The sequence below is a fragment of the Aquarana catesbeiana genome, linkage group LG02 (genome assembly GCF_042186555.1).
Source record: "Aquarana catesbeiana isolate 2022-GZ linkage group LG02, ASM4218655v1, whole genome shotgun sequence".
Lineage (NCBI taxonomy): Eukaryota > Metazoa > Chordata > Amphibia > Anura > Ranidae > Aquarana > Aquarana catesbeiana.
Window position 1 is genome coordinate 593,823,838 of NC_133325.1, and position 27,860 is coordinate 593,851,697.

Sequence of the window (27,860 nt, forward strand, 5' to 3'; positions counted from 1 at the left end):
GGGTGGAGTCTTTATAATTCACCAGTTTTTGTTTGTCATGTGTCTTTATTCCTACTTTTATTTTAGAAGTGTGTCAGTAAAGACATCTGTCTGATTAATTATTTTGTTGAGAATGCTATATAACACTTATAATGACTGACGTGGAATAGTTAATAGCCAATTTTTCTTGCATTTTTGGTTTAAAGGTTTTTGTGGATGGGTCCTACTCCATAACATATATATCTTTACCTCTTAATATTTTTTTAAGGACTATCAGACCTGGTCAGATACCATTTTATGATACTTTGGCTGACAGATGTTGATGCTGCACTGTTGTCACTAGAACAGATGTTGATGGTGCACTGGTGTGTGACAGTTTACACTAGTGTGGCTGTAATCAGTGCTGTAGATGGCTTTCTCCACATGCACATTCTCTCTGTGAAGAGAAGGAGAGCTAATGGCTACAACATGCAGTCTGTGTTTACATTTTTGATCGCTGTGATTGGTCACATAGATCACATTGGTGATCTGCTGTGTTCAAGGGAAGCAGTTAAAGTGATCATAGACTTGAATGGAAGACAGAAACTACATATATTAGAAAATACACTCATTATTTTTTTTAATTTGTCACAGGTGAAGCAATGGATTACAATTTCATTATCCAATTAAAGCATCAGGACCAATGGCAACTGGGAAGATAATGCAATCAATTGACTTTACTGTACACAAAGCACGTGGCTTGTGCTACTGGATCCTATTTCCTTAAGGTCCTTATTTGGCTGCATCCTGGAAAGACTTTGGAAACAATGGGAAACTATGTCCTGTTTGTTTGGATTTCTGCAATCTCCCTGGGATCATTATTAATTAGTGCAGACAGTAAAAAGAGCAACACTTTCCTCACTGAGTCAGATCCAAACCGGTGTATGCGGCACCACTATGTGGACTCTATTAATCACCCTCAGCACAAATGCACTGCAAAGGTATGTCCAAGTTTGCTTATATATTCAATCCTGCTTTATTAAAAGATTGGCCATTTCTGACTTTGCTCTGCTAATAGTGTAAGCCTGTGTTATTTGTACCTATAAATAAGCTACTGTGTTTATTACACTAGAATTTTGTTTAAGTGTCAGCAGATATGTAGCTTTCCTTTCACGGAAAATGCCTATGGGCCTCTGTCAACAGACTTTGGGCTTGTGTCGATGGGCAAATCTTTTGTGTCTTTAGGAGTATTTACCTTGCATTCAGGATAAGTTTTAGTTGCTTCTCAGATCATTCAGAGTCACCTTACATATATATGCATAAATAATAGTGCTCCTCTGGTTACTATGCAAGAAATGAAATAATGAAAATGTATCAATATACAATCAAACAGTGAATTGAATAGTCCCTAAGGTTCAATATGGAAATAAGTCCATGTGCCAATAGCAATGAAAGCATATAGTGGAATGAAGATGTATCTAATTCTTTAAACACCAAAAATTACCGCGCTACTCTATGCAATGATGAAAAAACTCTATTAAATAACATAAAAAGCTGCAGTCCTAAAGTGAGGCGTGCACATACTAGACAAAAATAATCAAAAAAGACTGCGCTAGAAAAAATGACATGTGATGTAACTAAACCAACATGATTAAGTGAATAAATAAATACAATTCATCGAGTGTGAAAAATAATAATAATTAGACATAAAAAATCTATTGAAAGTAACTAAAAGTGACTGAAAAATGAAAGTCCCAAATAAAGTTGAAAAAAGTGACTAAATACAGAAAAAATATATAAAAAATAATCCAAAAGCAGACAGTCCTTGGAGCCAAGGTAGATATAATCGGTGATCCTAGACGTAAAACACCCAGTGAGGAATCCTCCACCTATTAGGATGTAGGCTTACCAGAGGTAAGCTGTAAATCAGCTTACTAGTGGACATCCACTCAGGGGAAATCAGCTCCTCAAGTCTCCTCGCAGAAAAGGGGCAGACAGGACCTCTCAATGTAATAGATTCAATCCGCATATCAGGAGGACCCAAAAGGATAAAACAAATTCTCCATAGTGTAAAACTGTATATCATTTATTAAGGTAAAAAGATGATCACACTTACATGTAAAATCACGATAGGAGGCACATAAGATGTATAACAGCCGGCCGGCTCGCATGCACCCGTTCAAACGAATAAGGATAAAACGATGACGTCAGCGCGTCAACCTTCCGACGTACGTTTCGTCCTATTGGACGTCGTCATGGGAACAGGCGACGCACTGACTCATCGCTATATATAGACCAGAAACCGAAACCAAACCTCGCTCTGAAGCTCAGATGGCGTCACCGCACCATCCTACATAAAAGCAGGAAGTGTGTGACCTATAATAATAAAATAGACAGACGGCACTTCCGCCAATACTCCCAGACCCCTCCAGCGCTGACAAGACTAGAATGATCGAAGGATCATACCAAATAAACTGGGTCAAAAAATCAAATTAAACCCGAAATAAACTTATATATTAAATTTTATGTTGTATGCTTAGAAAGGGTAAAAAAATATAAATATAAAAAATAAAAAGCGTTCAAAACAATGATGGGGACACGTGTAAGAACTCTCATCCGTTCTCCAGAGGAACGAATGGAGATTACACTAAAAAATTTTTAGACATCATATACAAATAAGATATAGGGATATACATACAACTAGAATTGGTGGAAAGCTAGGATACCACTCTAAAAGTGGTTATGGATACTGAAATACTAACCCCCACTAGAGATTCAGAACGAGTGAACAGAATGTGATATATATAGTGATTAAAACACTTCATAATATTAACAATATTAACATATGGTGGTAATTAAAATGAAGATTTACTGTTAAGCGTTATTAATAAATCACCCCTCGCTCATAATTAATGCAAAATACTCCCTATACTGCTCAGCAAATAGCTTTGGGTGTCTACTTTCCAAAATGGGGTCATTTGGGGGGGTTTTGTGCCACCTGGGCATTCCATGGCCTCCGAGACTGTGATAGGCAGTGAAGAGTGAAATCAAAAATTTACACCCTTAGAAAGCCTGAAGGCGGTGCTTGGTTTTCGGGGTCCCATACGCTGCTAGGCTCCCAAAAAGTCTCACACATGTGGTATCCCCGTACTCAGGAGAAGCAGCAGAATGTATTTTGGGGTGTAATTTCACATATTCCCATGGCATGTTTGAGCAATATATCATTTAGTGACAACTTTGTGCAAAAAAAAAAAAAAAAAATTGTCTCTTTCCCGCAACTTGTGTCACAATATAAAATATTCCATGGACTCGACATGCCTCTCAGCAAATAGCTTGGGGTGTCTACTTTCCAAAATGGGGTCATTTGGGGGGGGGGGTTTGAACTGTCCTGGCATTTTATGCACAACATTTAGAAGCTTATGTCACACATCACTCACTCTTCTAACCACTTGAAGACAAAGCCCTTTCTGACACTTTTTGATTACATGAAAAAATTATTTTTTTTTGCAAGAAAATTACTTTGAACCCCCACACATTATATATTTTTTTAAAGCAAATGCCCGACAGATTAAAATGGTGGGTGTTTCATTTTTTTTTTTTCACACAGTATTTGCGCAGCGATTTTTCAAACGCATTTTTTGGGGAAAAAACACACTTTTTTACATTTTAATGCACTAAAACACACTATATTGCCCAAATGTTTGATGAAATAAAAAAGATGATCTTAGGCCGAGTACATGGATACCAAACATGACATGCTTTACAATTGCGCACAAACGTGCAGTGGCAACAAAATAAATACATTTTTAAAAGCCTTTAAAAGCCTTTACAGGTTACCACTTTAGATTTACAGAGGAGGTCTACTGCTAAAATTACTGCCCTCGATCTGACCGTCGCGGTGATACCTCACATGCATGGTGCAATTGCTGTTTACATTTGACGCCAGACCGACGCTTGCGTTCGCCTTAGCGCGAGAGCAGGGGGGACAGGGGTGCTTTTTTTTTTTTCTTTATTATTTTTTTGCTTTTTTATCTTATTTTAAAACTGTTCCTTTCATTTTTTTTTTTTTTTTATAATTTTTATTGTTATCTCAGGGAATGTAAATATCCCCTATGATAGCAATAGATAGTGACAGGTACTCTTTTTTGAAAAAATTGGGGTCTATTAGACCCTAGATTTCTCCTCTGCCCTCAAAGCATCTGACCACACCAAGATCGGTGTGATAAAATGCTTCCCCAATTTCCCAATGGCGCTATTTACATCCGGCGAAATCTAAGTCATAAAATGCTCGTAGCTTCCGGTTTCTTAGGCCATAGAGATGTTTGGAGCCACTCTGGTCTCTGATCAGCTCTATGGTCAGCTGGCTGAATCACCGGCTGCATTCTCAGGTTCCCTGTTGAGACAGGAGAGCCAGAGAAAAACACGGAAGACGGTGGGGGGGGGGCATTCTCTCCCACTGCTTGTAAAAGCAGTCTAGAGGCTAATTAGCCGCTAGGATTGCTTTTACATGAAAGCCGACCGCTGGCTGAAAAGAATGATACCAAGATGATACCTAAACCTGCAAGCATCATTCTGGTATAACCACTCAAAGTCGTGAATGGTGTACCTGAAGACAAAAAAATGGTTAACAATAAAGCACAGTAAACGGTAAAGTATAAAAAATTGCATACCTGAAAAGCAAACATGATAAAACATGATAACAATAAAACGTTGCAGAATAGAATACAGTAAAAAAGAGCAGAACAATAGAGAGAATAGAGAGAGAGAGAATAGAGAGAGAACAATAAAACGACAACTATTATTTTTTATTTTATATTTTTGTTTGTGTTTTTTTTTTTTTTTTTACACTTTTTTTGTAACTGTAACTTTTATAACTGTAACCGGTTCCAGGTTCGGGTCTCTCAAAATGCGATGGCATCTTGGGAGACCCTGTGAAAGTGTGTCCTAGTCTGTGCAATGCTGTACCCTACGCTAATACTCAACTAGTGAATGGTAGCGTTCAAAACATTCACCAATGCAAAGACCAGGATTGACAGGAGGGACAATAATAGCGGGTGTCACGCCTATATCCGCGTTTGCTGCAGACACAACATCTTTTTTGGGGGGGGTTCGTTGGGTAGGGGTACTCGGGAGGACATAAAAATGCCTCTCATGCAGCCGACTGCATTTGGTTGGGGATGTGAATGGGGGAAGTACGGGCGCTGCAGAAGTGGTGGGTTCCCAATTAGGATTGGCGAATGCAGCAGGAAGGGCATTATGGGCACGACGGGCCTGTGTTTGTCTTTTTGGTGGCAGCGGGACACTACTTGTGCTTGCCACCTCACCAGCTTGAACTGCACTTATGGGACTCGCCACGTCACCAAGTGTTACTGCAGTGCTGGTTTGACTACAACCGGGGTGTACTAGGCCGCTGGCGCTTGCCTGTTCACCAAAACGCTACCAAAAAAACTGTTAGCGATCGCAGGGATCAGGCCTGACTCTGCGAACGCTGCAGTTATGCGTTTAGTGTTTTGTAAGTGACAGTGATCGATCGATACTGCACTTGGGTGGGCTGGGCTGGGCCGGGCGGAGGGGCAAAACGCAGGTGCTAGCAGGTATCTGGGCTGATCCCACTAACACTGCGTTTTTGGGAACCCTAAACTGCTGGGGACGCCAGTATAGATCTGATCGGATCAGATATTGATCAGTTCAGATACTATACCACTAAGGGAGGTGTACGGTGCGTGCGTGGGTGTTAGCGCGACCGGCGCAAACCTGACGCTGCCTGGGGCTGGTGCTTGCCAGTTCACCAAAACGCTACCAAAAAAACTGTTAGCGATCGCAGGGATCAGGCCTGACTCTGCGAACGCTGCAGTTATGCGTTTAGTGTTTTGTAAGTGACAGTGATCGATCGATACTGCACTTGGGTGGGCTGGGCTGGGCCGGGCGGAGGGGCAAAACGCTGGTGCTAGCAGGTATCTGGGCTGATCCCGCTAACACTGCGTTTTTGGGAACCCTAAACTGCTGGGGACGCTAGTATAGATCTGAACGGATCAGATATTGATCCAATCAGATACTATACCACTAAGGGAGGTGTACGCTGCGTGCGTGGGTGTTAGCGCGACCGGCGCTAACCTGACGCCTGGGGCTGGTGCTTGCCAGTTCACCAAAACGCTACCAAAAAAACTGTTAGCGATCGCAGGGATCAGGCCTGACTCTGCGAACGCTGCAGTTATGCGTTTAGTGTTTTGTAAGTGACAGTGATCGATCGATACTGCACTTGGGTGGGCTGGGCTGGGCCGGGCGGTTGGGCAAAACGCTGGTGCTAGCAGGTATCTGGGCTGATCCCGCTAACACTGCGTTTTTGGGAACCCTAAACTGCTGGGGAAGCTAGTATAGATCTGAACGGATCAGATATTGATGCGTTTAGATACTATACCACTAAGGGAGGCGTATGCTGCGTGCGTGGGTGTTAGCGGTACTGGCGCTAATCTGACGCTGCCTGGGGCGACGCATATCACCGCCGGGCGATCAGGGGGCTAAACCTTTATTCGGTAATAAACAGCGGGTGCCCTGACACTATAAAAAATAAACGAACTAACCAGCGTCACCCGTAACGGTTATATGGTGATCAGTGGTGAAAGGGTTAACTAGGGGGCAATCAAGGGGTTAAAACATTTATTAGATAGTATATGGGGGTCCATGTCGCTATAAAACGCTGACGGCGAACCTAAATATTTACGTCCCTAACTATCGTCACCAGCGACACTAATACAGCGATCAGAAAAATGATCGCTTAGTGACACTGGTGACAGGGGGTGATCAAGGGGTTAAAACTTTATTAGGGGGGGTTGGGGGGGTATCCTAGACCTAAAGGGGGCCTAACACTCACTGCCCTAACACTGTAACTGTCACAAACTGACACCAATACAGTAATCAGAAAAAAAAAAAAAAACCTGCTTGGTGTCATTTTGTGACGGGGGGGGTGATTGGGGGGGGATCGGGGGCCGATCGGGGGGGGATCGGGGTGTTTTGTGTGCCTGGCATGTTCTACTGTGTGTGTGTGTTGGTGCACTCACATACCTGTCTTCTCTCCTCGGGCCGGAACGGAAATTACCGAGCCGAGGAGAGATGACATAATTTCCTCTGCCTCTGTGTACAATACAGAGGCAGGGAAATGATCCCATTGGCTGGGAGCGATCACGAGGGGGGGGGGCCACGAATGGATGGCCTCCCCCTCACCACCGATCGCTGGGGGAGATTTGCCGACCGCCGCAGGCACCGGGGGGGGTCCGATCGGACCCCCCACCCGCGGGCAGGCAAGGACGTACCTGTAAGTCCTTTTGCCTTCCCGTGCCGCTCTGTCGACGTACATCGTCGTGCGGCGGTCGGCAAGTGGTTAAAATGTCAAATAATTGCTTAAAGCAAAGTAAAGTTCGACCCAAAAATGGAGCTTCCACTTTAAGTGACTGTGACTCCCTGACATGCCACATTTGGCATGTCATTTTTTTTGGGGGGGGGGGGAGCGGATACCCTCTTAAAGGCATCCAGCTCCCACTTTCTCCCGGGGCTCCACGGCACCGGAAGGAAGTTCACCCCCCCCCCTCCTTCCCTGCAATCTTCTGGAACAAGTCACAGGTCCCAGAAGATTGCCTGGCCATTCACAGCGAGCAGTGCGCCTCGCGCATGTGCAGTGCATGCCCGGCCCACAGTAGGAATGCTGGTGCCGTGGAGAGGAGGGGGAGAGAAGCGGGGCTTCGTACGCCCGCATCTCTGGACTGCAGGACAGGTGAGTGTCCAATTATTAAAAGTCAGCAGCTACACATTTTGTAGCTGCTAACCTATTTTTTTTTTTTGGCAGAACTCTGCTTTACAGCTGACCTTATATGGATTTACTGTTGCTGACCCTTGAAGGAAATTATGGTTGCATGACTGTTTATGAATTTGGTACCTGGCTGAGTATACTCTAGCTAACATAAACAGTGTAGAATAGAACTTCCATAAGCATGTTCCCAAGTGTCTATTAAATGGGTGAATTTCTGCCTTGAGGTATAACAGAAAGCTATGAGTTGCTGGCAACTGGCAAGCTATGAGTTTAAAGACAGCCATACATGGATTAAAAAAATATTGTCTGTTGAATTTTTCCTGCAAGATCAGTGCTGCCAGCACTGATCAGCGTATTCTGATGGTGAGGAAGTCTCCCTGCTGTCAAAATATAATAAGGATTCCTCCATCCACATCAAGTGTGTGGATTGGGAAATTGGGTAATTTTTTTTTTTTTGTTCAAACTGCTGGTTAAATGAAAAAAAAAATCTATCTATCTATCTATCTATCTATCTATCTATCTATCTATCTATCTATCTATCTATCTATCTATCTATCTATCTATCTATCTATCTATCTATCTATCTATCTATATATATATATATATATGTTGCCTAAAATGTGTCCTTCTTATCTTATTCAAGGTCCTAGAAGAGAATGACAGTAAAGAGAGGGTGGGGGAGAGAAAAGTTAAAGTGCTACGTTATTAATTACAGGATGTACGAGCACGCCACTGATAAATAAGTGAAACACTTATGTAAGGGTTAGAGATAACCTCTTATTTTTTTTGTATTTTAACTTTGATGAAGTGGTTTTATACACTGCCCCAGAGACTACAGGTGAAGTTAACGTCTTATTTTCCCTGTATTTAAGCTTTGATGAAGTGACTTTATACGCTGCACTGTACCAGAGACTAATGGTAGTCTGACCATATAGATTCTGGTTAACAACCATGAGCTGGAACTTTAGAATGAGGTTAAAGCGTTTGTTACCCCAACATTTCATATTCCTGATGTGTGGCTGCTGTACCATGTACTTGTATGAGAAAGTGTCCTGTTCTCTTTGTATTGCTTCCTTTGTGTGAAATCCCTGATGTTTCTGCTAGTCCCTCTGCTTTCCTGATAAAAACTGATCACACAGTAAGCAGGAGAACACACAGTGGTCAGTTCTCTAGCTCTATAATGGGAACTCAGTGTGCTCTCCTCCAGGGGCGTTGCTAGGGGGTGGCTATTGGGGCTATAGCCCCGAATCTGGGGCCCATAGCCCCGAGTCTCTTGCTGCAGGGTCCCTGCCTAACCAACGGGTCGTGGCTGCTGCGGCAGGCTGGCTGCATGAGAGAGGCGGAGGAGAGATGCGAGCAGAGATGACATCTCTCTCCGCCCGCTCCACATCAACGCTCTTCACAGCCAGGCCTCTTCAATTTAGGAACGAGGTGTGGTGAGCAGCAGAAAGATGACATCATCTCTCACTGCCCGCCGACACATCAGCGCTCCTCCGCCCTCACAGCACAGTGGAGTGGAGGCACTGCCCGAGGGCCCCATGCCACTAAGGGGCCCCATCAGGGTTGCCAACCTCAAAAAACCAGGGACAGTATGTAAAAAATCTGTGTTTTTTTAAAAATCCCAAGATTATAGCTACCCCGCCTCTCCAGTACTTTTTCAGTGTGTGTGTATGTGTATTCTGTGTGTGTGTATATTGTGTGTCTGTGTGTGTATACTGTATGTGTGTGTGTTTATACTGTGTGGCCCCATAATCTATTGCCTAATCTCCTATTGCCTGGGGGCCCCATAATCTCCTATTGCCTGGGGGCCCCATAATCTTCTCCTATTGCCTGGGGGCCCCATAATCTCCTATTTACCGGGGGCCCCATGAGTTGTCAGTATGCCCCTGAGTGGAGGTAATGTGCTTCCTGTCATTGTGGAGCTCCACTTTGCAGCCAGACCCTCTTGCTTCAATGTCGAAGGTGCGGCGGGGAGGAGCAAGATGACATCATCTCTCACTGCCCGCCCCGCATCACCGCTCTCCTGCTCTCACTAAATGGACCAGTGTTGTCAGCCTGCCACCAATGCAGCGTCAATGCACATTTGGTGGCACTGGCTGGCATGGCAAGTGACAATCCACATCAGTTGGCAAGTGACAACCTACATCTGGTGGCCGGCGAAGTAGCAAGTGACAATCTGCAAATGGAGCCAGGAGACGTGGCAAGTGATAATCTCCAAATAGTGGCAAGAGATGTGGCAAGTGACAATCTGCAAATGGTGGCAGGAGACGTGGCAATCTGCAAATGGTGGCAGGTGACGTGGCAAGTGACAATCCACATCTGCTGCCAGGTGAAAGTGGGAAGTAACACGCTGCATCTGGTGACAGGCGACGGTGGCAAGTGACATGCTGCATCTAGTGGCAGGAGATGTGGCAAGTGACACGCCCAGGGCTCCCACTGATTCTGTAGTATGGTGAGTTGAACCACTTCATTATATATTAGAATGTAACAATAGAAATAATGCACTTCAATCACCCTGACACCATATCAACCATAATAGTGCCATGATGATTGAAGCGCCAACACCAGCCATTGCCCATGAAAAATTGCTTACCACCGGTCCCCCCCCCGCACGTGGGCATGCAAAAAGGTTGGTGGCCGCTGCCATGGGCTCTAGCCCCAGATCTTTTGCAGACCTAGCAACGCCCCTGCTCTCCTCCAATGATCAGACTTGACACGCGTCCCCTGCACAGCCATTTACTGGGCAGCTCATTGTACTGCTCCTTCTCCCTCCTCAGCCCCCAGCTCTTATGCAGTTGAGAACAAAGGGAATGTGATCACTTATAAAAATTGAAAAAAGGTATTTATAATGTTTTTTTTTTTTTTTTTATATCTATACAACATGTTTTGTCTTTCATTTCTATTTTAAACTGAAAAGTGATGACTTTAATTACTATGCTGATTATTTCATAGTAGCATACAAATAAAACTACTAACAAATAAACACAGGATGGGAACTTCTGAATGACTAACAACAACATAACATAAAACTTAGCAGTGGTAAATTGGTATAGCACATGTACCCTTTTTTGAAGTAAGAAAAATAAGTGTGCCAACATTTAACTCTAATGCCGCGTACACATGAGCGGACTTTTCGACTGGACTGGTCCGACGGTGAATCCAACGGACTTTCGGCGGACTTCCGACGGAGTTTCAGAACAAACGGAATTGCCTACACACGATCACACCAAAGTCTGATGGATTCGTACGTGATGACGTACGACCAGACTAAAATAAGGAAATTGATAGCCAGCAGCCAATAGCTGCCCTAGCGTCAGTTTTCATCCGTCGGACTAGCATACAGACAAGCGGACTTTTCGCTAGGAACTGGGTCCGGCGGAGTTCTGACGTAAAGATTTGAAACATGTTCCAAATCTAAGGTCTGTCAGATTTTCGACCGAAAAAGTCCGCTGCAGGTGTGATGACGCCCACACACGGTCGAATTGTCCGCCAGACTCGGTCCGTTGGACCAGTCCGGTCGAAAAGTCCTCTCGTGTGTACGCAGCATAAAATGCAGCTGGTCTCTTTGAAGCCATCCCATGGTACGTTGTAAATATGTTTCTGTAAGTAAACTGACTCCTTACCTGATAGGGAGCTGGAAAGCTTTTTGACTGCTAGTAAATTGCACTAAACTTATGCTTGATGCAGGTGTAGACTGATGTATTCTACCAGCAAGAATACATGCCCTAAAATAAAATATATCTGTAGAGCTACCCCCGTAGGAGCTGCTTGAATTTTTGTTTGCCCGGTCCTCCCTCTGTTTAATTCACAACCAGTCACATGGCATTTTCTCACACAGCCAGGTGCACACACTCTTTGGCTCATTTGCAATAACCAGTCTAGGGGATGTGTTTTTTTATTTTATTTGGAGAAGGAATTTAGGAGGATACCCCAAATTAACTATTCACAAGTAAGGACAGCCTTCTCAAAAGAATTTTGTAGCAGACTGTCAATAGAACTATGCAGCAGGCTGTACAGAATAGATCAAGTCCCTTTGTAGCAGAAGGAATTTAGAGGACTTTGCCTCTTTAAGACACTAGCCAGTGTCCCCTTTAGCTTATACCCAGTATGCTGACTTCTATCACCAAGAGGGAGATTTAGCAATAGCAGTCTCTAGGATGCCTTTAGGAGTCTGTACTCACAAGGCGTTGGCCGCAGGTCACCTTTCTCCGTGACACCAGACAGGATCAATTGACATCCTCAGTCAGCTTTTAGGAGAACCATGGGTTTCACCTTCAATGTTTTAGGCCCTCAGGTCGTCCACCTGAGGCCCATGGCAGCCTATGCTGAGGAGGGGCAGCAGGCCCCCTCCGCACCAGGATCCCTCTCTGTAGAGGAAGACCTACAGCCCATGTGCTCATCAAATATAAATGCAAACACCCAGCATGCATTGGGGCACCTCCCCTTCTAATTGGTCAGGGCTCTATGGATATTCCTGCTCTTATCTGCATGGTTTCCACCCACTGTCCAGCTCATTTTTTAGCTACTAGACCAGTGTGGAGACTAGTATATGTCCCACAGAGTCCTGGTCTCAACACTACTGGGTCTGACTGGAATGACATAAAAAGAAGCAGCTTGACACTAAATTCACACACAAATAGTAGTTAGCTCTAGATGTTTCGAACAGTCTATCTGCTGACTTCCTTAAAAACTTTGTGCAAGTATACCTAGGAGAATGTATGCAGTTTTAAAGGCTATGGCTGGACACATTCATTCATTTCATTTAGGTTTATTTCTGTTTAGGTTTTGTAGGTGCATAAACAGTCTATCTATCCCCACAACACAACACTTTTTCACAAGTGTCTAAAACATTATTATTATTATTATTATTATTATAATACAGGACTTATATAGCGCCAACAGTTTGTACAGTGCTTTACAACATGAGGGCAGACAGTACACTTACAATACAATTGTATTTTATTGGGATTTTATGTAATAGACCAACGCATAGTGGAAGGAAAATGATAAATGGTTTTCAACATTTTTTACAAATAAATATGTGAAAAGTGTGGTGTGCATTTGTATTCAGCCCCCCTGAGTCAATACTTTGTAGAACCACCTTTCTCTGCAATTACAGCTGCAAGTCTTTTTGGGGATGTCTCTACCAGCTTTGCACATCTAGAGAGTGACATTTTTGCTCATTCTTCTTTGCAAAATAGCTCAAGCTCTGTCAGATTGAATGGAGAACGTCTGTGAACAGCAATTTTCAAGTCTTCCCACAGACTCTTAATTGGATTTAGGTCTGGACTTTGACTGGGCCATTCTAACACAGGAATATGCTTTGATCTAAACCATTCCATTGTAGCTCTGGCTGTACGTTTAGGGTCCTTGTCCTGCTGGAAGGTGAACCTCCGCCCCAGTCTCAAGTCTTCTGCACTCTAACAGGTTTTCATCCAAGATTTCCCTGTATTTGGCTCCATCCATCTTTCCATCAACTCTGACCGGCTTCCCTGTCCCTGCTGAAGAAAGCATCCCCACAACATGATGCTGCCACCACCATGTTTCACGGTGGGGATGTTTTGTTCAAAGTGATAGGTAGTGTTAGTTTTCCGCCACACATAGCGTTTTGCTTCTGGGCCAAAAAGTTTAATTTTGGTCTCATCTGACCAGAGCACCTTCTTCCACATGTTTGCTGTGTCCCCCACATGGCTTCTCGCAAACTGCAAACCAGACTTCTTATGGCTATCTTCTTGCCACTCTTCCATAAAGGCCAGATTTGTGGAGTGCACAACTAATAGTAATAGATTCTCCCACCTGAGCCCTGGATCTCTGCAGGTTCTCCAGAGTTACCATGGGCCAGTCTTAGCTGCTTCTCTGATGAATGCTTTCCTTGTCTGGCCCTTGCCTGTCAGTTTAGATGAATGGCCATGTCTTGGTAGGTTTGCAGTTGTGCCATACTCTTTCCATTTTCCGATGATGGATTGAACAGTTCTACGTGAGATGTTCATAGCTTGGGATATTTTTTTAAAACCTAACCCTCCTTTAAACTTCTCCACAACTCTATCCCTGACCTGTCTGGTGTATTCCTTGGCCTTCATGGTGCTGTTTGTTCACTAAGGTTCTCTAACAAACCTTTTAGGGCTTCACAGTGCTGTTTGTTCACTAAGGTTCTCTAACAAACCTTTGAGGGCTTCACAGAACAGCTGTAGTTGAACTGAGATTAAATTACACACAGGTGGACTCTATTTACTAATTAGGTAACTTCTGAAGGCATTTGGCTCCAGTAGATTTTAGTCAGGGGTATCAGAGTAAAGGGGGGTGAATACAAATGCCACACTTTTTAATTCAACTACCTTTTTCCGCAGATCCTTTGACAATTCTTTTGCTTTCCCCATGACTCAGAAACCAGATCACAGGTGAGGATAGCCATTCAAACCCCTTTGTGTCAACTTGTGTGCATGTTATCAGGCCAAAATCACCAGGTATGTAAACTTTTGATCAGGGTCACTTGGGTAGTCATTATGATTTAAAAAGAGTAAACACAGTTGATTGATAATAAATAGCTTCAGCCAAACACTAACCATGAGTGAAAAGAAAAGATTTTGTGCTATCATTCATATTCTCCGAAAAATGGTCAAGAAATCATAAATTCTGCCAGGGTATGTAGACTTATGATATACATAAAACTAAAACCATTCCAGCATGGAGCCTAACATGACACTCATACCACCATTAGTATCAATTGTTACCACTTGTATACAGATATAACAATTATAAACTTGATTGTAAGTTGGGTAATTCCAACGGTGATGCGGTTGGTTGCGGTTGGTTGTTGAGGCAAGGACTAGATTGCTGAAAACTGTCAGTTAGAGCGTTGAAACAAACCATTTACCACTGGCAGGGGTGCTTACAATGGTCAACTTGTATTAATTTACGTAAAATCTTTATCCCAAAAGGAAAAAAAATGTGGCTGTAACTGCTTATAAAGTGTTAGCTGGAATTCAGTTTCAGTTTGTCAATTTCATCTAAATCTGCTAGTCTAACACTACCCTCCCCCTGGACTGACAATGATGCTATCCAAAGATGTCAACTTCAAGGCAATTTTTCTGGTGGAGTTTTGATTCTTTCTGTGTCCCCATAGAGTAAATTTCTTATCTCTTCCTCTTCTGACATCCGTCATCTGGATGAGAGGTTAGGAGAATATCTCCCATAGAAAAACAGACAGCAACAAAATTCTGTTTGAGATTTTACACCTTGTCCGCTCTACTGGAAAGCTTATTTTGAGTTGTGCTTATTTTCTTATTAGAAAATGTACTCTATCCTGTCTGACACTGTTCAAATGGGCAGGAAGTGGGGAGATTTTCCCTGACTCCCTGTTCTGTCAAATAGACAGGAAGTAAAAAAAGAAAAAAAATCTCCCAAGTGTAACACAGAGAGCAACACAAAGCACAATTTTACCACTTTCATACTCTATATAAAAAAATTGGATGAAGTTTGGCTCTAAAGCTGAACTCTAAGCAAACAGTTACATACCTGGGTGAAATGCATACAAATATGGGAACTGTTTTATCTGCCCGATCATTTTGGTCTCTGTTCATCCGATTCTACGATTTACACAGCCTTGCCACACAGCTCAGCCCTTTCAGGCAGGAGGTCTGATTTTACTCTCCTGCAGAAGAACTATAGTCAAACTATATAATCATGTACTGCATGCAGGGCTTTTTACTCAGAGAACAGGTGCAGGAACTCAACTGTGACCCCCCCCATGGGGTAACAAAGTGCCACATAAAATGGTGAGTGTGGCCAAATGGAACTAATAGTGGAAGGGTCTTAAAGTAACAGAGAGTAAAGGAGTCCAGAGTGGACAATGCAGGGTCAGAAGTTTTTAAGGCACAGGGTGCAGGGGAGTAACTAACGCACAGAGTACAGAGGTCAGGAGTAAGTAATGCAGAGAGGGCGCAGAGAGAGCAGAGGTCAGGAGTAAGAAATGCACAGTGTACCAGGGTCAGGAGTAAGTAATGCACGGGTCACTGTGCAGAATACAACCAAAAATGACCCCTCCCGCCAGTATGAATCTCTTTCCCCAAGCCCATATTCACCCCAATTCAGATCTCGCCCAAAAGCCCTAATCCCCCCCTTCACCTCCTATAAAGATTACCCCCCACAGCCCTAAGGCCTAGTTCACATGGGGCAATGTGATCCATGCCCTATGCAGGGTCATGTTTCCTGAGTGAAGAAGGGTCAACAATTATGAAAATTGTGAGTGCGCTACATAATATTTTGTCTTTAACCTTATCTTAATGAGAGATGTCAGTATATGATGTGCTTGCTATCTGGGAGGGCAACACATAATACGTACGTACACCAGTTGAGACATTGTACAGGACTTAAACATTAACATCTCGTTTAGTAATGAGGAATTACCTTTTTTTGATACATGTATTTTATAATGGGTAATTCTACTTTAAGTGATCTGTCTGTTAAGTTTGGAGATTGCAATATTACACTTTTTTAGTTTTCACCCACCAAATGTCTTTAAGTCAATTCCTTGAGTACAGTCTAGGAGAGTATCTAGAATTGTTAGTAATAAAAATATATGATTAGAATTATCCAATTATTTATGTATTTTCTGCTCCACTGATGCAGTATTTTAAAATAAAGTTGAACCTTAAAGTATACAACAAGCTAGCGAGATCAGATTAACAATTTGAGACTAAACCTGCAGTATTACCATTTTGGGAGCTAAGCATACTGGGTCCTTTCCTTGTTTATGCTACATATATTGTAATAACATGGTTAAGGGAGAAACATTCAATCATCCCCATCAGAAGTTATTTCTGAAACACTGGGAGGTAAAATGGATACACAATCTTAGCACGGTTCAGCCATATGATATAACTGTGGATTTTGATTTGCATCTGTTTTTCGTAACGCTTAATGTATTATATTATATGTAAATATTATTTTTGGTCTGTTTTTCGTTCTTTATTTTTTTATTCATTGAAGCCCCCCTGTATGTATGTTGTACTTTGTGATCATCTTATTGATGTTCATATTTTTCAAATAGAATATATACAGTATGTATAGATGAGACAAAGGGTTAAAAATAAGTACTGTTAATGTCATTTCTGATGTAGACTGCATTTAGGCTCCTTTCACACTCCTGCGACTTAGGACCCGACTTGTGAGACCCCAAGTCGCAGGACATGTGAAATGCCATGTATCTTTATGAGAGCCTTTCCAACTGACATTGTTGATGCGACTTCAGAAAAGGTTCCTGCACTACTTTGATCTGACTTTGACATGACTTCAATGCCAGAGAGTGCAAAAATCTTATGAAAGTCACTTCAAATTTGTATCAAAGTCAGCCTCCAAAGTTGCACTGAAATTTGCGCAACTTTGGAGTCAGCTACTGAAAAAACTAGAAAGATGGAATAAAATCAACCTTTGTTGATTATGAAATATATCATGAGAAGAATGAAAAAGCAAATGAGTGTATGTGTATATACATATAGGCTGGAAAGCATATTGATTCTGTAGGAGAGCAAAAGGTGGAAGGATATACCAATGGTACTAATCTGCTAATCTTTTTAAGCCTATCCCTATAATATAGGAGTATCAGATACAGTAGATGGTCACTATCTACAAGGAGACCTCCCTCAACAAACAATTTGACTGGCCAATTACTGTGGTATGATGTCATGCATCCAAAAGTTCTCATAACTACATTGTAAACTGCTTATTCACCATCCTAGTAAACCATGTGCCCCATGTGACACCCCAAAGTAAAGGTCAAAAATAGGTGCAAAAATAACTTAACTCTACATGTTTCGCTTACTAAATGAGCTTCGTCAGGAGTATCAAATACTGCACCAAATCAAAATAATAGGACAAGCAATCCTTTAAGGTCCATGGTGGTGAAAACAAAATTACATCCAATTGTTTGGTCACCCTGTATTTATAACATTATGGGTAAAATGTCCATCATGCATCCATGTGCTGTGATCTCATAACGCGCGTGACAACATCACGCAATTGCACATTGATGTTTGTGCATGTGCACTTGCTTCCGCTCATGCGTGAAAAAAATCACTAATTTGTCCATTAGCCACAGCGCCACCTATCAGACTATCTGAGAAATGTTAGATAAAATTGTCCTATATATCAGGAGAAAATCAATTACTCCTCACTCCATCTTGTGGATGAAGAATAAAATGACATTAATTATGGAGCAAAGGAACCCCAAACAGCCTGATATTCTCCAGGCTTGTGGATAATAGTTAATTTAACCTCATGCACATTTCCATCAAATATTAAATTACTGTTGCCATTAAAATTATATATATATCACTCATATTCTAAGAGGATTTCCTTTTTACGTGTACAAATCAAGTACCCATAAATCAAACTTTTAATGGTGCCTCCCCTCCACACTCAACTTGCTCAAAATTCTTCCCTTATTTTGGTGTTTGGAAATCAGACTAAATGTCCCAAAGTTCCATTAACACACAAAAGGTAAGTAGGTGAACCCCTCATTTAGACAATGGGGGCGTAGATCCCAAACGATATATCTATTTGGCCTCCATTTAAAGGAGGATCTTGTTTAGGTCCCCCTTCCTTGGGCCCAGACTTACCTGCTGGACTGCCCAAAAGGATGGACATTCTGATTTACCCCCATGTCTATGACATACATGTCTGGCAACCGGTCTGTTCCTTTTAAGAATTACATTATTTACATGTTCCAAAACACGTTGTCTTAGTTGGCAAATTGTTTTCCCAACGTACAAAATTGGATAAGGGCATTTGGCCACATATATGACATCTTCTGAACTACAGTTTAGGAAGGAGTCAATGGTAATAGTTTCTCCGTTTTTAGGGTTGGCAAAATTCTTATGATAGGCATATATGTACAGGCTTTACGACAGTCACATTTGTGACTTTTAAGTGGTTTTTCTGGTAGCCAAGTCAATGTAGTTGTATTAATTTTGTCCAGATGACTATATACCAACATATCTTGGATACTCTTTCCTTTTTAAAAGATAATTGAAGGTGAATCTGGCAGAAGACTAGATAGATCTTTGTCATCTAACGGGACCTGCCAGTATCTTTTTACTATGTTGAATATTTGTCCTGATTGTCTACACTATGTGCCAATTTATCCTTGTATTATTCACTTCCTCAGTGTTACTTTGTCTGGGGGCCAATAAAGTTTCTCTCGGGATCTGCTTTACTTTTTCTAGGGATCATTTTAAATCTCCTAGTTTATATCCCCATCTAGTAATCTGTTTGAATAAACAACTACTCTCTACTTTAAAGGCTTCCTCTGTGGAGTAATTTCTCCTTGCTTGAATTACCTGTCCTGTTGGAATTACTTTTTTCAGGGGGACTGGGTGATGACTCTCCCAATGTAATAAACTGTTGGTTGAAATGGGCTTACGATATATTTTAGTCCAAATCACGCCTTCCTTTTCCCTTGTGATCTGAAGGTCCAAAAACATTCCACTGGTGTTGATATTAAGAATCTAACAAAATCACAAAATTGTTATTTTTGTCCTTGCCATAGTATGAAAACATCATCTATGAACCTTGCCCATAAAAGTATTTTTGACATAAATGCTTCCAACTCATCTGTAAAGACAATTGTTTGTTCCCACCAGCCAAGGAAAAGGTTGACATAAGTCGGGGCACACGCTGTGCCATTCGCCATGCCTCTAACTTGCTGGTAAATCTTACTGTCAAATCAAAATATATATGCTGCGCTACCAGATATAAAGAAAGGGGGTTATACACTAAATATTGTAATACCCAAAATGCATAAGTGCATAAACGCATGTGAAAATCATATAGTGGTAAACTCAGTCTCAGCCTACTATAAAGTGACAATAGTGCAACAAATGTGTATAAAAAATAATAATACAAAATATAAATATATATCTTATAATAAAATAAACATATATAAAAAAATATATTTCATAAAGTGCTAACGTGCATCCATGCGGTAAATAATTATACCAATCGCAGAGAAGTTCCAAAAGCCAGGTCCACTGGTAACCTAGCCTCATGCCCAAACATCAGCCGATAAGGTGAATATCCTGTGACATCACCCTTGGTGCTGTTGTATGTATGTACTAAAGCGGCAATATGCTTACTCCAGTTGGGCTTTTGCTCAGAGGTTAATGTCCCCAACATATTAAGAAGAGTTCTATTAAACCTCTCCCGCTGAGGGTCTCCTTGCGGATGATAGGGTGTAGTTCTGGATTTTTTTTTATCCCCAGTAGATCCAGCAACCTCCTGATGAGTGTACTCTCAAAATCCCTCCCCTGGTCTGAGTGGATCCTCTGTGGTAAGCCGTAATGGACGAAGAATTTCTCCACTAATGTCTTTGCCACTGTGACTGCCTTCTGATCTTTCGTGGAGAAAGCTTGAGCATATCTGGTAAAATGGTCTGTAACTAACAGAATATTTCCTTGCCCACTCAAGTCAGATTCTAAACACAGGAAGATGTAAACTAGATCCATGGGGCCTTGGCTTGATAAATGTCCCATTGGGGCTGCCCGTTGTGGCAGAGTCTTTCTCTGGATACACCTATGGCAGGAGTGACAGTAACTCTCCACTTCTTTCCTGATGTAAGGCCAATAGAATCTATCTCTTATCAATTGGAGAGTTCTTTCTGACCCCAAATGTCCATGACAATCATGTAGAGTGATTAACACTGTCTCTCTGTGCTTCTCTGGCAGCAACAGTTGCCACTTCTCCTCCGGATCTTCAGAGGGGCCACTCTTTGTGTAACAACAGAGCTTCTTTTTGGGCGCTTTTCAAAAGTAGGTCAGGGTGTTTACCCTCCAGAGCTTACAATACCAGGCTGCAGAGTGAATCCTCTTGTTGATCTTCCCTAATATCTTTCCTTGATAATTTAGGTAAACCCGCAGCAATCTGGGAGACATTGCAGTAATACCTGGGTACTCCTGCCGTAGTCACTCCAATCTCTTAAGCTCTGGCTCCACCTTTCTCCTGCTTAACGGCTCCTTCACAAAGGGCTCTTACCCCATCTGGGGCAAGTTGAGTCCAATCCTCTTGGGAGCTCAGGGGACTGTGGGGTCTTCTTGACAGTGCATCTGCATCTCTGTTGCCCGCTCCCGGTCTGTATTTCAGGCTGAAGGAGAATGTCGAGAGAGCAGCCAACCACCTATGGCCTGTGGCCTCCAATTTTGAAGTGGTGAATAAGTATGTGAGGGGGTTGTTATCTGTTTTCACTACAAATTCGGCACCATAAAGATAATCCCTCAGCTTGTCTACCACAACCCACTTCAAGGCCAGAAACTCAAGTTTATAAGTTGGGTAGTTCTCAGCAGGAGACAAGCTTCGGCTCACATAAACAACAGGCCTTAATTGTCCATTGTGATCCTGATAGAGCACTCCGCCCAGCCCATCTTGGCTGGCATCCACGTGCAGTTCATAGGGCTTGGTAGGATCCGCATAAGCTAACACTGGAGCAGTTGTAAGACTCTTCTTCAATAGACTGAATGTCTCCTCACATTCCTGAGTCCACTGATCCAGAATAGATTCCTTTCTCTTCGGGGGCCCTTCTTTTTGTCTCCCAGGTTTCTCCGAATCCACACCAGCCTCTTCCTGATTCTTTAGTAATTCTGTGAGTGGGTGAGCTATTTTTGCGAACCCCTCCACAAACCTCCGGTAGTAGGAGCAGAATCCTAGGAAGGACCTGAGCTCAGTTACATTCGTGGGCCTTGGCCAAGAGGTAACAGCTTCCAATTTCTCAGGATCAGTTGCTATCCCTTCTTCAGACACAATGTGCCCCAGATAGTTCACTGAAGATTGGTAGAATTGACACTTCTCCATTGAAAGTTTCAAACCCTCTTCATGTAACCTCTTTAGAACTTTTTCCAGTCGCTCTTCATGCTCTTCAATAGTTCGGCCAAACACAATGATATCGTCTAAGTATACTAAGACCTCAATCAAATTCATGTCGCCTACTGTCTTTTCCATGAGCCGCTGGAAAGTTGCTGAGGCCCCAGGCAGACCTTGTGGCATCCGGTTAAATTCATAGAACCCCACAGGGGTGATGAAAGTAGTCTTCTCCTTATCCTCAGGACTCATGGGGATCTGATAATAGCCACTCTTCAGATCTAATACACTGAACCACTTCGCCCCTGACAAGCTCTTTAGGGCATCTTCTATACGGGGGGTAGTGTATTGATCTGGGATGGTCCGTCGGTTCAGAGTCCTGTAGTCGATACACAGCCGGAGTGACCCATTTTTCTTCCTCACCACCACTATCGGAGAGGCGTATGGACTCCTGGACTCTTTGATAATCCCAGTCCTTTTTAGCTCAGCCAACTGTTCTCGGAGGTCTTCAAGGTCTCCCAATGGGCTTTTCCTTACCCTTTCCTGGAAGGGCTTGTCTTCTTCCAGCCGGATCTTTTGCTCTGCACTTTTGGCATACCCCACGTCAAACTCACTCTTTGAGAAAACTTCCTTCCATCTCATGAGCTGGGCTTTGGCCCTCTCCATCCAAACAGGCGTAAGAGAGGTGTTTTTTGGGTAGAAATTCTCTATGGGAATCTCCTCTTTGGGGCTTCTCTTTACATCTCTTGGGGAAACTGGGGTTGCTTGGTTCGCCTGCCCAAGCAGCATTCTTGCTGGTACCTTCACAGGCAAGGCTGTCGTGTTCCGAACACTGACTGAGACTCTCCCTCTGCTTCTCTTAAGTGCCTTAGTCGATAACACTTTTGGAAGTATCTCCAGACCCACATTCTCTTCCTGGGTGTCCGTTTCTAAAACAATGAAAGGACCAGGTTGTCTCCAGCTCAACTTAACAGAGGCCCTCATGCACACCACTTCACCTGGTTGTAGTAGTTGTCCACCTCGGTCTAAACGCCAAACTTTTCCCACTCCTTCTGCTGGGGCCTTCTGCTCATGTACTATGTCCTTGTACACTTGGGTTAGCATGGGATGTACCTTCATGGCCGGGCCACTTTCCTTCTGTACAAGGGGTATCAGGAGTCTTCTGACCAGATCAGTGTTTGTTCCGATGATGAGGGAACTTTTGTGTGCCCCAGGGGGCCGGGGACACACAACTGCCAGGGTGTTGAAAGTCTCCGCCTTTCCAGCCACACTTGGGTCAAAGGTGAGTTTGATAGGGATATACCCTTCATAAGGAAAGTTCTGGGTACCTAAACCCCATATCTCCAATTCCTCCAACTTTTGCAGGGGCAGATGCTTAAGATGCTTCATGTAGAAATATTTGTATAGTAAGGTCACTTGGGCTCCGGTATCCAACAGTGCCTTGGCGTAGATTCCTTCTACCTGGATTGGGATGATCGGAGAGGGTCCGACTAAGTTGCAGGGAAATTCACTCTGAGGGTTCGGCTTCTCCTGCCTACTAGAGCACATCTTGACTCCTTGTTTGCATGGACGCTTCCTCAACTTCATTCTTTCTCTCAAAACTTTGGGAACTTGGGTTTTGTTGGAGTTGACACGGTTATAGGGCGCCCAACTGACTCCTTCACTGGGGCCCTTTGAAGTTTTCCGCCGGCTTTTGACGTTGCACTGCTGCTCTTGGACTTGGGCATACGTTCCCGAAGTGTCCAACCCCTCCACAGTTGAAACAACGTCCAGATCGGCTTCTGAAGGTGGAGTCTGGTACTCTCTTCGATTTTTTTGTTCCTTCATTGGGTGGATCTGGGGGTCTCGTGGTCAGCAAAGCCATCATTTCCATTAACTGAGCTAACTGAGCTCAATCTGGGGGTCATCCTCTATCACATTAACTGTTCGGACTCCAACAGTGTGCTTTGGTTCTTGAATGTTCTCCTTCTTCCTTTCTAGGATAGAATATGCCTCCATCTTGGCGGGTTCTTAACTGGAGGGTGATGGGGTCCAAAGGCTGTGCACCCCTCAGGACTTGTTTGGCTCGAATCTCATCCACCTTACAAGGGTCTATTCCCTTCTCCAGTAATATCTGGTGGATGACCTTGTCCAGCCGTCTCATATATTCTGATAACTTCTCTCCAGTTTCCTGATAGGTGTGTTCTAATTGGTAAATTAGGTCGGAAACCTTTCCAGTATGTCCAAACACATCTTGCAGGATATCTAAGTAGTCTTGGGCTACACAGTTCTGTTTGCTGAGCTTTAAATTTCGAATGGCCTCGAAAGCAGGCCCCTTGAGACTTTCAGTGATCCGCTGCTTCTTCTGTGTTTCAGGGATGACCCACTCATCCAGCACCTGCGTGGTCTGTTCCAACCACTCTTCAAAGGTATCTTCTCCTTTGTATACAGGCCGTTGGCCCGAGAAGATGCCCAGTTTTTGGTACCCAATCCCTGAATAGGTTGGGCTCCCTTTCTGACATTGGGACACCAAGTTTCCAAGGGCTGTGATGAGTTCAATTGCAGCTGGTGCTGACTGTGATGGACCCCTGACTCTTGTTAAACTCATCTGAGAGAAGGTGGCAGGATCCTCCCCCTGCTCTTTTGGGTGGGTCAGGTGAAATTTTGTCTTGTCAGCGAGTTCAACACTTTCACCCTTGAAGTTTTCCGGAACTCCCTTTCTCCAATCTAATAAGGCATAGGTGCGGCATGTCTCATGATCAGGTCTTACTGCGACCACCTTGGCTCTTTGTCCTGGGGATAGTGTTTTCACCACTTGGTTAATGTGTTCCTTCTCCCAGATATCTCCCCAGAGTTCCATGGCTATGCTCGCTTCTGAGCGGACGCCTTCCGCCTCACACCACTGTGCAGGGGATCCATTCTAGGGTTATTAAGAGGGTGCTTGGCTTTAGAGTGACAGTGATCCCAGACGAGCCCCCACATGTAGCAATACTCACGGTGGAGCTGATGGTTTAAGCGGGCCTGTCCTCTTTGCTCTACACCCTTCTTAAGTTCACTCCCCTTGACACAACTGTAGTGCAGTGTTGAAACAATATGAGCATTAACTTTAACCCACAATATACACTTACAATTAGGATTACCTCTACCTGAGTACTGGTAGCTCCACCTGTAGAGGAAATGACAACACTGCACACAAACTTCAATAATGACCAAAAATAACTTCTTTCTTTGAATAAGTAATATATTTATATAAAGAGTTATTTCAATAAATATACTATCACACCAACGTAGTGCGATAGTATAAGGAATGATATGACAATCAATGAAAATCACAGAAATATATATATTGGTATGAATCTATACCCGGGAGCTCCCCTTTATCTAGACCTTAAAGTCACTATACTAAAATGCAGGGCCCTGCAATGAAAAAGGCAGTCCAGACGTCTTCAGTCTTTGCTAGCTTTTATAATTGTAATCCGTATAGAGGGTTCCTTCTGTGTGCTATGTAGTGTAGTATAACACACTAAAACAATTGTAATCTAAATGAGTGACTAGGTGTCTTTATATGAAGAAACAAAACATCTAACATCCGTTCTTGAATGCTGAAGTCTATCTGGATGTAATACTCTCAGACTTAACTTGTTCTGTGGGACAATCAGTCCCAGCAACACTCTGTACAGTTCTAAAGTTGTGTGTGTAATGCCGCGTACACACGGTCGGACTTTTCGTCTACAAAAGTCCGACAGCCTGTCCGACATACTTCCGACGTACCTTCGGCGGACTTGCGGCAGACTTTCTTACGAACGGACTTGCCTACACACGACCACACAAAAGTACGACAGCCTAGTACGCGGTGACGTACACCAAGTCCGACGAGACTATAAAACGGAAGTTCAATAGCCCGTACGACACCCTTTGGGCTCCTTCTGCTAATCTCGTGTTTATCTCGTGTTAGTAGAAGTTTGGTGAGAGACGATTCGCGCTTGTGAGACTCGTATTTTTCAGTTCGTTTTAACTGTTGTTCAGTCTGTGCTTGTGAGGTTTGTATCTGCTTTTCAGTGCGTTTGGTCAGTTGGCATTGAGAAATCTTTGTTTTATTGGCCGCTCGTTCCTGATTTTCAGGTCGCTCTTCACAGGCCTTGCTGTTCTTCAGTGCGTTCTGTTTAGTGCGTTCTGACCAGCCGACCGTTTTGAAACCATGTTACCTGTACGTACTCGTCGTCGAGCTCGTGCATTGTATGTGCTTGGTGCTGTAGTTTATTCTTCAGCCCAAGACCAGTCCATGAACAGGGCGAGGAGGAGTTCATGGACCAAGAATTGGTTGCTTCAGCATGACCAGTTCTGTCACATGCCTTTGCTCCGTGAGATCCGTGAGAATAATCCTGAGGATTTCAGGAACTTTCTCCGGATGACGGACCCCGTTTTTGACCGTTTGTTGGCTTTGCTGACCCCCTATATCAGCAGGCAGGATACCTGCATGAGGCAAGCCATCACTCCGGAGCAGAGGCTGGTCGCTACCTTGCGGTATTTGGCCACAGGGAGAAGCCTGCAGGACCTTAAGTTCTCGACAGGCATCTCCCCCCAGGCTCTGGGGATCATTATCCCAGAGACCTGTTCTGCCATCATCCAGGTCCTGCAGAAGGACTATATTAAGGTAAGATATTTTTCTTTTATTAGCATCACATGTTCTTTTATGTAATCTTTGATAATGTAATGTATTTCTTGCTTCAAACACTACTTACCATCATTGCAATATAGTGTGAATGTCCCCTTTTTATCCTCACACATGCTGGATTTTTTTCCTGTTATTTTTTGTCATGCATGTATATTTTCCTTCAATAACCTCCCCAACATGAAGTGATGGGAACATATCCACCTAGTCTACTCATTTTGAATGTATTTTGTTTGAGTGTATTTAGTGTGCTTATAATTAGCAATTAGCTAGATTTCCCAACCCCCCCCCCCACCTAAACTCACTCCAAATAGTGTGCTGCTAATTAGCAATTATCTAGATTTCCCAACCCCCCCCCCACCTAAACTCACTCCAAATAGTGTGCTGCTAATTAGCAATTATCTAGATTTCCCAACCCCCCCCACCTAAACTCACTCCAAATAGTGTGCTGCTAATTAGCAATTATCTAGATTTCCCAACCCCCCCCCCCCCACCTAAACTCACTCCAAATAGTGTGCTGCTAATTAGCAATTATCTAGATTTCACAACCCCCCCCACCTAAACTCACTCCAAATAGTGTGCTGCTAATTAGCAATTATCTAGATTTCCCAACCCCCCCCCCCCACCTAAACTCACTCCAAATAGTGTGCTGCTAATTAGCAATTATCTAGATTTCACAACCCCCCCCACCTAAACTCACTCCAAATAGTGTGCTGCTAATTAGCAATTATCTAGATTTCCCAACCCCCCCCCCACCTAAACTCACTCCAAATAGTGTGCTGCTAATTAGCAATTATCTAGATTTCCCAACCCCCCCCACCTAAACTCACTCCAAATAGTGTGCTGCTAATTAGCAATTATCTAGATTTCCCAACCCCCCCCCCCCCACCTAAACTCACTCCAAATAGTGTGCTGCTAATTAGCAATTATCTAGATTTCCCAACCCCCCCCCACCTAAACTCACTCCAAATAGTGTGCTGCTAATTAGCAATTATCTAGATTTCACAACCCCCCCCCCCCACCCTCGTAAAAATTAGCTTGAATGTTCTGTGGTGTTGATTTGTCTAAAGCAAATATATGTTGCACTTTGCAAAATGCATGTGCACTCTACAAGTGCATTTGTTCCAGTGCTTTAGTAAATGAGCAGAAGCTCTGCTGATTTCCATCATCAAATCATATGCAAGCCTCAAAGTGTTTTCATTAATTGCCCTTGCATGTGATTGTGTACTCCTTGCAACATGAATGCCTTTTTACATTACCTCATTTACTGTAAGCTGGTTAGCAACTGCACCTGCAGAGTGCGACAACTGCAGTCTTGTAGCCTTTTTAGTCCCTAAATTCCTGCGTGTCCTAAAAGTAATCTTTTTTAGGGATTTCACAACCCCCTAAAATGTAATCAATGTTCCATCAGAGGGGGTGAGCAATCTGATAAGTGTGCCTTTCCATATTAGTTATTCCAGAAGAATTAAATTATTGAATGTTATACTGATGCTGGGGAATAATGTTTTTAATTGTCTAATTTTCTTGCAATGTTAGCTTCCAAATTAATTGATTTTGGTTTTCTTGTTTGATTCCCCAGTTTCCTTCAACGCCACAGGAATG

At 43.1% G+C, this 27,860-nt stretch overlaps 1 protein-coding gene across 7 annotated transcripts in view; it reads left to right on the forward strand.

Moving 5' to 3' along the window:
- Nucleotides 1–27,860, forward strand: part of NDP (norrin cystine knot growth factor NDP) — a 249,940-nt gene that overhangs the window by 150,839 nt on the left and 71,241 nt on the right. For all 7 annotated transcript variants that reach the window (XM_073616279.1, XM_073616278.1, XM_073616277.1 and 4 more), the window contains one exon: nucleotides 613–959. In XM_073616279.1, the coding sequence (XP_073472380.1) occupies nucleotides 786–959 (174 nt within the window). In that variant the 5' untranslated portion in view covers nucleotides 613–785. The remainder of the gene's footprint in view (nucleotides 1–612; nucleotides 960–27,860) is intronic.